The sequence below is a fragment of the Gekko japonicus genome, unplaced genomic scaffold (assembly GCF_001447785.1).
Source record: "Gekko japonicus isolate JY-2015 unplaced genomic scaffold, Gekko_japonicus_V1.1 scaffold840, whole genome shotgun sequence".
Taxonomy (NCBI): domain Eukaryota; kingdom Metazoa; phylum Chordata; class Lepidosauria; order Squamata; family Gekkonidae; genus Gekko; species Gekko japonicus.
Window position 1 is genome coordinate 192,022 of NW_015170298.1, and position 9,668 is coordinate 201,689.

Genomic DNA, 9,668 nt, shown 5'->3' on the forward strand with positions numbered 1-9,668 from the left:
CAACTTGGTGCTCAAGTTTATGGCCAATAGATTCCAATCCGCCAAGGCCATACAGAAGTAGTTCTTGGGCTTCATGGCTTCTGCCACATCAGTGGCGCTGTTTGCACGGCTGTACATGAGGAGCCCTCAAAACTGGTTCCTTTGGCAGTTTAATGCTCTTTCTGATTCCCCTGGGTATGGGTGGGAAAATTATCTCAGTAGGTGGGGTAGATGATAGAAGTTGCTGTCTGCAGGAGTGAGCACATTTCAGGCAAGACAACAGGATACCATAACTATCTTATTGTTGTTTGTAGTGACTTCGTAATGAATTTTTGGTGGTGGTTTGTTTTTACTGTTGGAAACAGCCTCATAAATTTTAAACTGAGAGTGTGGTATATAAATGCATTAAATAAATAGGAAAGAGCCTAATCAGTTATCTCCACCAATATCAGATGCTAATGAAGCTAGCAGATATGTGCTTCTAGTCCCTTCAGAGGGAGACCACGGAAATTCTTGGCATCTGTGTTTTATTCCTCTTCAAAAATCTAGTTAATATAATGGTTTGGATCCAGCCAAACATTTCCTCAGGTGGAAGGATTATGTGGGGTGGGGGGTTTGGGGAACAGTAGGGGAGAGTCATGCTCTGCAGGCAGAGATCCTTCCACCAATAGAAATGTTCCCCTGGATCCAAGCCAATGGCTTTGCTATCTTTTCTCTACTGCCTCACCCAAACTCCTGTGGTCTTTAGCAGAAACTGCCCATTCACCTCCAGTTTTGTATTTAAAACAGGCGTGGATAAAAACATGGGTTTTAAAAAACAGAATGTTAAAATTGGCATAATTGCAGTGGTGTTGCAGAGGTCTCCTGTCAACAGTGGCATGCTGTCTTGTGTGCTTTAGAGGATACCATGCAATGTCGTGCTCTTGCTCTATTTATACAATGCCAAATGATACAGAATCCTTGCAAGATGAATCTGTCAGCAGCATCCTTCTTGAGTAACCCACCTCTTTCCCCCTACTCTCTTGTCTTCAGATCAGTGGAAGAGGATGTCCAAAGTTCTAAAAAGTGCGGGCCATGCCCTTGTGCCCATTGAAGACAATCTGATAGACGCAATTTGGATGGATCGGCCATCACGACCTTGCAAGCCACTTATGGCGCTGGACTTGAGCTACACAGGTAAGTGGGACACTATTCCTGTCTGCAGATGTATTTTTGATGCTGAAATGACATTTTCAGACAGACTTTGTTCAGCTCTGTGTTGACCAGAGATCAAAGCCATTGATGAGAGAGTAACACGAAACCACAATAATTCCTTATCAAACAAGATTGAATGATAATTGTTGTGCGTTGCAGGGATCAGTTGGAAAGACAAAATCTCAGCTTTGCGAATAAAAATGGCAGAAAGGAAGGCTGTCTGGTTCCTTGTGACAGCATTGGATGAAGTGGCATGTAAGTACCCGTATCAGTCCAGTTTCATACAGCATTGTTGCCCTTGCTTAGATCCTGCCTAGAATTTCTGCATATGGGGGAAGATTTTTATCAATTTCCCCCTCTGGTTCACCCTCAAGCTATTTCTTGGGGGCTCCTTTCTCCTGGAAGTAGCATTTTGGGCTGCCATGGGAGGGGGGAATTGGCAAAAATGGCACTGTGCCCTCATGCCTCTGGAAATTCTAGGCAGGATCCAAGCCCCTGTTTGTTTTCTGATGACAAAAAATGCTGGCAATGGGAAAATCCAAAGTATGTCCAGTTGCCTCTTAAATGAGAGGTCTCTTCCGTTAAGGAAATCTGTTTTGGTGTTACACTTGAAATAGCTTGATGAGAGGAGCTGGTGCTTTAATGGTCAGTGATGACTATGGATGATTTCAGCGAAAGCGGGGAAAGCTGTTGGGCCAAATATCGTTCTCATATTCCTGGCTAAAGGTATGTGGGTGTCAACACAGGATATAGGTGAAAAAGCCACTTTCAGTTGCATGCTGCAGTTGTTGGTGACTACTGCAGTCTGCTTTACCTACTTCTCAGCTGTATGAGTTGCACAGTTGGGGACACTAAGCAGCAGCAAAGTACAAAGTGTTAAGTCAACTCTTTGCCTAAGGAGAGCCAGAGTGGTCCAAGCAAGGCTTGTGATCAGGTACTGCACTCATATTGTTGACAACTTTTGGAATCTGTGGCAATTGCATCAATTGCTACTCCCAGCATACAAGTAGACTCTGATAGTTGTGTTTGGTTTGTGGGCATGTCTTTTTCTGTTAGGGGCCAACTAAAAATGGCTTTCTCCACCATTTGAACATAAGATTAACTAATTCAGTCTGGCTGTAGTCTGCATAGGCAGAAGAAGTTGCAGCTGTGAATGGCAGTTTTCCAAGCTGAATCAAAAGACCATGGATGGAAACCCTTTTTTCCTCCTTGTCTTGTGAAAGGATCTTGCTGACCATCTTACGTCTGATTCTGATTCAAATAGTTCCACTTTTCCATATATTAGTCTTGGGTTTCCCCTGCCAAGCTGTATTTCTTATCCCACAGTTGGTTAGTCCTTACCATAAATGCCTGATGAATCTGTCCCCAGGCTGCACGAGTGCAGATGTTCTAGTACCTATATACCAGGTTCATTATGTTAGTATAGTACAATCATATGTATGTTTTTAAGTGACTCTGGAGAAACAAACCTGGACATGAAAGTGAAAAGATTTCCCCTGTACTATTTGGTAATCAGTGCTTCTGGTGCCATCTTGTGGCAAAAGACCTTTATTACCAATTGAAATGGTTTCTGGTTTGCATTGTGGCAGAATGGTGATTGAGCCAACCCCCGTTTTAATTTTAATCTGCACTGTAATTATGTTTTTCTTTCATTTCCAAGGGCTGTTTAATCTCAGAGGCTCTGATGTCGAATACAATCCAGTGTGTTTTGCTTATGCTATCATAGGGATCAATACAATCAGGTGAGCTTTCTTTCCAGTTTCACTAACATTTACTGTGACGTGGGTATGTACTTTTCTTCAAAGAAACTGGTTTCAAGGAATGTAACACCTCGTTTTCCCCCAAAGCATCAAAACTGGGGCAGTTCTCTAGGGATTTGTGTGGGTTTTAATTCACTTGTATTTCTTGATTTATTTCCCACAACAATTTTATTTATTTATGTCATTTATAGTCCACAGAGATTCAGTCACAGAGATTCAAAGCAGGTTACACAGAGTAAGTCTATGCATCCAGCAAATGGGACAGTCAATAAACAGTGCCTCAGGACTGTAGACGTCTGGAACCAATCAGAAATCTAAAAGCAGAACTGAAGCATAGCAGAAGTATTAAGATGACATATTAAGCATTGCAACAATTACATAATGGGGTCCTACTTACAGTGAGCTGTACACAACAGTATAGACTAGTCTCTAATCATTTATCTAAGTAAATTTGTTAACAATTTTGTACAGTGCAACCCTATTACCTGTGCAGAAAGTTCTTGAATAGTTCAGTTTGGCATAGTTATGGGAAAGCCAGAAGAGTGGCAACTTACCTGACATCCTTGGCAGGCCATTCTGTAAGGTAGGAGCCACACTGGAGAAAGCACATGCATGGGCAGTTGTTGACTTTGCCCATTTGCAGGCTTGCACCTGCAGAAGGCCCTGTGCAGATGAGCAAAACTGTCGTAGTAGCGCATGGGGGGGTGATCCTGCAGATGAGGGGGTCCAAGGCCAGGAAGGGTTTTGCATGTAATACCCAGTACTTTAAACTGAGCCCAATAACACATGGGCAGCCAACAGAATGCCCGCAGAATGGGAGCAAAATGCATGCTGCATCTAGCTCCAATAACAGCTGAGCTGTGGCTTTCTGCACCAGCTGGAGTTTCCAAACTGGTTTTGAGGGGAGACCAATAGGAAGTCTAGTCTCATGGATCCAGGTGGCCAAATCAGCCATATCCAGGTATGGGGCCATCTTATGGGCTAGGCTGAGTTGGCAGAAAGCATTTTTTGCAGCTGTGTTAAACCATCAGCACTGGGGCAATTCTTTAGGGATTTGTGTATATTTGTTATTCTTGTACTTCTTGATTTATTTTCCACAACAATTTTGAGTGCTCATTTCCAATTGCTCCAATTAGAAACAGAGAACGGAAATTGAAGTGGGGTGCTGACACAAGTCCCAACTCTGCAAAACATCCGTTACCCTGCTGTGTTTCAGTTTTTCCATACTACCTTTTTGGCTTTGTATGAGGTAATGAGAGTGTGCCATGCTACAGGGACAGATTAATGTAAATGTATCATGTTGTACCACTAAAAAAGGGTGACATGAAGTCTTAAAAACGCTTTGCTATTTTAATGTAGAAGGTTGGGGATTTTAGTTGTGTTGATTCTCGTTTCTCAGTTGCTTCTTCTACAGTGTCCTGATCTTATTGTAGCTGATTCAAATGTAACAGCTTGCTTTCAAGCTTTGGTTCAGTATAATCCTGGCATCTCTGGATGCTGAAATGGAGAGTCTCCAAGAGATTAGGCGGAATCATTTAGTTAGCACTTTGGTCATATGGTTTTTTGGCATCCTCCATGTGGGGTCCATAACATAAGAAGTGGCCTTCAGTTTGATTCTTTGTGCTTCCTTTAGCACTTAAAAATGATCAAGTCATTTTTTTTTTGTCCTTGACTTCTGTGATGACTGAGCCATCCTGCTGGACCCCCATGTGGTACTTTTCTTTATCTAGAAGTAAAGTTAGCTTTTATCCTGTATAAAATGGAGCTGCCTAAAACATACTCCGGTGTTTTAGTGTAATGTGGCTTGGTTAATGCTGCATAGTAAAGCCCCTAACATGTTTCCGTTTCTGGGGCATGATAAACAACAGAGCGTGTAACATAGGGATTGCTTTGAAAAGCCACACTCACTAAACACTAGTGATAGATCAAAGTGTCAGCTTACCAAATAAATAAAAAAAAGAATGTGGGACTCTGACCACACAGAAGGAGCTGCTACTTCTTGTTTCTAAGCCTTGATGAGATTTTTTTTTAATCTGTGAGGAAAGACTTTGGGTCAAAGCTCAGACACCAGCTGATGTGAACTTCTGCTGACGGCTATAGACTTGTTATCTACTTTACACAGAGAAGGTCTGGAGAATCGGTCTAATTTTATCCTTGTTTTCCTTCTTTCCCTCAGGTTATTTATTGATGGTGAGCGCATGGCAGACCCAGCTTTGAGAGAGCACTTGTCACTGGATTCTGCTCAGGATGCCGAATTTTGCATCCAGCTTCTCCCATATGAATCCATCCTGACAGTTCTGAAGTCGGTCTGTGAGACCCTCTCCCCTCATGAGAAAGTTTGGCTCAGTGACAAAGCCAGCTATGCTCTGACCCAGGCCATCCCTAAGGTTTGTATGCCTCCGTCTGGCAGCAAGTTTTTCCCTAGCTCAGCTGTGCCCAGGAGCATTTCCACTTGGGTAGAATGTTGTCAGATCTCCTTCAGTGTGGTGCTGTGCAGGCCTTGTCCTCTGCTGGGAAAAAAGGGGCCTTGAAACTGGAGCCAAGCTCTCAGTGAGTTGTTTATGATAGCTAAAGCAGCAGGAAATAGTGAACTCATTAAAACAATTTGTCCTAAAGATTGTCAAATTAAAAATAAGGCAGGAATTTGAGTAAATTGGTGCCTGCTTCAAAAACTTCTTGTTGTGGGTTGGGTTGAAGAATGTTCCACTGCAGAGAGATAAGCAGCTTAATTCTTGATGCAGCAGCTTTGTCTGGGAGTCTTTGGAAGCACCACAATATACCCTGGTATTTATTCTTTTCCCATGTGAGGCTTTTTGCATTTCCTGCATCTGTAGTGTGAATGTAAAACCTATATGTGTTTTGTGAAAATGATCTGAGAAGCTGCTTTGGAACCTGTTTCAGTGCCATTTGAGATGTTGCATGCCTTGCTCATGAGATGGGTGGCACCTTCCAGATGGCACTAAAGGAATATAAAACTGTTTTGGTTTATTTACTTATTTGCTGTCTAAGGCTGCACTTAGGCACTAGGGCAAAATGGGACTTATTTGTTAGTGCAGCTGTTTTCAGATTGTGTTCCAGAGAACCACAGAGTTCCTTCTGAAACTTCCCAGAAGGGTTCCTTAGGGGGAAGACAGCTTTCCATCACTGCCAGTTTTGCCTGAGCATTCTTGGCTCATGCAGAGCAGTGATGTGGCCTGACCAGCACCATCATTCCCCCCATCCGTATTCTCTGCAGTGCACAGAGATTATGTGGTTGATGCATTAGTGGTTGCTCTGCTGACAAGGTTTTGATGCCCAAAGGGTTCCATGGAAGCCAGTGTTTTCTTAAACTTTCTACCTTCTATAACCATTTTCTAGGTGGTCTCTGTGTTGCTCCAAGTTGACAGTATGTCCTGCCAGAAATCTCCATTCCCATGACAGGGGACACACATAGAAAGGGATCAGATTCAAGTGCACTGGCCCCACCCACAATCAAGCAAGCTGGTCCCATCCTCCTGCTTACACATTTTCACTGCTTTGTGGGCCAGCATATCTGCATGCATATGTGGGCTCTGTCCCTGTGACTGACAGCACTTGTAAAACATGGTCCCAATCCCAGGGACAGTGTCTGTGTACAAACAGTTTTACTCTCATAACCAAACCAGGTTGAATGTATGTAGGTGGAGATGCTTGCCTACTGTAGATGTTGTGTCTACAGGGCTTCAGTCTGCACAAAAGCCTCCTTGCATTAACAGCTCCTTTCTGTAGGTTGTACTCTGTAGGAAATCTAATCCTTTCATTTAAACTTTTCTCTACATTCTTGTATGTTGTGTGAGTCCAAAACCTTTTCTAGAGATTGTATGATTTGCTTTGCATGTGAAGTTTTAAACATACGCTGCTTTTGGTAGCTTTCTAATTCTCCCCTTTCATCTTAGGTTTCAGTTTGGTTGTCTCATATGTTCTAGCACCTCACCAAGTCTATGAGAGCTTTTTAGAACCTAGAATGACCCTGTTAGGTTAGTTGTTTTAGGCAGCCAGTAGTGGATGCACCTGTTTTTGATAGATTTCTTGACAGTAACAGTGACGTTAGCAAGACTTTCAAGGATCCCTGATATTCCAGGCTGGGGAAACCTTTGTGAAACTCAGTGTGGTATAGTGGCTGGGGTTGGGTTTGGATGTAGGGGAACTCAGGTCTTTGGATGATCTTGAAAAGATCTCTCTGTGTCTCAGGCAGGTAGTCTGTTCTGAACTTCTTGAAGGAAAAATAAAGTAGAAATGGGACAAGCCAGTATAAACCATCAGATTATAGACTGTTTACATTTGTAGAGCCTGTGCCTGTGATCTAGAAACATCTGAAATGTAGCTCACCTGCTATGTCTGAGTGGCTAGGGAACCATTTGTCCACAAAGTCATCAGGCCTTCCCTGTCATAGTTTCTTTTCTTTTCCGCTTCAGGACCACCGCTACCTGACTCCCTACACTCCCATCTGCATTGCAAAAGCTGTGAAGAATGCATCAGAGGTTGAAGGCATGAGGAGAGCTCATGTGAGTGACTTGCTAAGCTTAGTAAAGTATATGTCTTTTGCAGCCACAGCTGCAGGTTATGAGTTTCATTCAGCTCTGCAGATATGCTCCCACTAGACTCTTGCTGATGAAGAGGGAGAATTTCTGGAATTGGGAATAGAAATGCACACATTATTCTTCTGCTCCAGCTTGAAATGGCTGGAGTATAAGTTTCTAGTCCCACAAATGTACATATCTAAATCTATTCTGTGACTAATTTCCTCCTTATTTTAATACCAGATCAAGGATGCTGTTGCACTGTGTGAACTGTTTAACTGGCTGGAGAAGGAGGTATAATTTTATATGACTTTATTTTTAAAAAAGGAAGTGGGAGGTAGTGCGTGATAAAAGCTTGCATGAATATGAGTTTTCCTATCTGCCATGGGTATTTATATTGAAAGGGTATATTGGAGGAGGAGAAGAAAGGAGAGATGTTTGTTGTTAAGTCTTTGCAGGAAGGAAGTTGTGGGTGTGGCTTAGGTTTCCTTCTTGAGATAGAAGGATGATGGAAGCCCTGTCCTGGATAGCCTGGGCAAGCCTGATCTTGTCAGATCTCGGAAGCTCAGCAGGGTCAACTCTGGCAAGTATGTGGATGGGAGAGCTCCTTGAAATACCAGAAAGGGGGGGGGGGCTGTATTCAGCCACCTCTCTGAATATCCTCCAGGTCCCCAGTAGGGGGTCAGTCACCAGAAGTCGCCATGACTTCCAGGTGCACACACACTTGCATGCACGTGTTAAAAAAAATACCAAAACAAATAGTCTGAGCAAGTGGGGGCCCACAAAAGAATGATGGTGGGGAGAACAAGGCACTTAATGCCTTGCACTCAGCTCTTTGCTAGCATTCCTTCCTCCGTCTCCCCTTGCCTTCAGCCATTGCCCAATCCTGTTATTGGGCCAGTGTAAAGGAAGTGGCCAGTCCTCAGTAGAGGACCTAACACTTCTGTCCCAGCAACTCACTGGAGATGATGGGTAAAGGGACCAGAAGAGCTATGTTGCTGGTCCTAAGTGCACTGGGCTTGCATAGCCTCAGTCAACACAGTTTCCTTACTTCTCCCACATGCTTGCACATTTCTGTCTGCTGCCATAATATTTCTTCTTGCACCCTTGTTTGGGCCTGTTTTGGGATTTGGTGGGGAGGTAGGAATCATTCTAACTGCCTTTTATTCTTGTAAGTCTAGAGCATCTCTACTATGGGAAGAAACCTTCACATACCCAGCAAGACTCTCTAAATTTTCACCCTCATAACATAGGCAGTTCTGGGGGCCCATAAAGCCCCTCTAAGTTTATCTCTTAGAGCATAAGCTCAAGGAATATTTCCAATGAGAAAAGGAAGAGCTGTTAGTTCCACCGCTGCTGATATCATGAGCCACACAAATTAGTAGACTCTGATCTAAGGCTGTCTGAGGATCACGTGAGCTGATGGGAATGAACAGTGCCTAAAATAGGAAAGATAGGGTCTAGGGGAAGAAAACAAAGAGTTTGTAAAGCCTATATTTTGCTGTGCTTCTGTTGTTGTTCACTTGCTAACTTTGTGCCACCTTGTCTGTTAGGTTTCCAAAGGCAACGTTACTGAAATATTAGTTGCAGACAAAGCAGAAGAATTCCGTAGGTAAGAAAAATCCTATAGCGAAGACTGTGGCTGGGTCTTCAGAAGTGTATATGAACATAGCTTGTTTTTATTTATTTAAAACACTTTTCCTACCCTGTCTGTTTGGACTGAAGGTAGCAGTGATGCAGCAACCAAGTTGCAAAGATATAGATAATAGTCCAATTAAAATTGAAAACAGATTAAAATACACTGTTCACTCTGTTTGAAAGTGTTCGGACTTAACACACACAAGAGGACTGGCAAATTCACAGCCAAATCTGCTGAAAACACTTCACCCTCCACCAAATGCTCTCTGGAATAAGTCTGCCTTACATGCCTCCCTAAATGTAGCAAGGGAAGGTGACCTCCTCACCCGTTCTGGCAGGCCACTCCAAGGGACTGGGCCAACCACAGTTCTCTTTGCCTGTTGGACGTAGGCTAAGGCCACCCAAGTTCAAATCAAAACTTAGCCATTTGAGTGGTCTTGGGCCAGCCACTCTCAGCGTAGCATGCCTCAAAGATTGTGAAGATAAGTAAATATTTGAGTTTGGGAACAATGCATAGCCACTTCTCTTTGGAGGAACAGGGGAATAAAATGTAATAAAT

General features: G+C 43.2%; 1 protein-coding gene across 2 annotated transcripts in view; it reads left to right on the forward strand.

Annotated features, from left to right (window-relative positions):
• Positions 1-9,668, forward strand: part of XPNPEP1 (X-prolyl aminopeptidase (aminopeptidase P) 1, soluble) — a 44,192-nt gene that overhangs the window by 21,711 nt on the left and 12,813 nt on the right. For both annotated transcript variants that reach the window (XM_015417933.1, XM_015417932.1), the window contains 7 exons: positions 1,012-1,155; positions 1,333-1,428; positions 2,834-2,915; positions 5,110-5,320; positions 7,367-7,456; positions 7,715-7,765; positions 9,025-9,083. In XM_015417933.1, the coding sequence (XP_015273419.1) occupies positions 1,012-1,155; positions 1,333-1,428; positions 2,834-2,915; positions 5,110-5,320; positions 7,367-7,456; positions 7,715-7,765; positions 9,025-9,083 (733 nt within the window). The remainder of the gene's footprint in view (positions 1-1,011; positions 1,156-1,332; positions 1,429-2,833; positions 2,916-5,109; positions 5,321-7,366; positions 7,457-7,714; positions 7,766-9,024; positions 9,084-9,668) is intronic.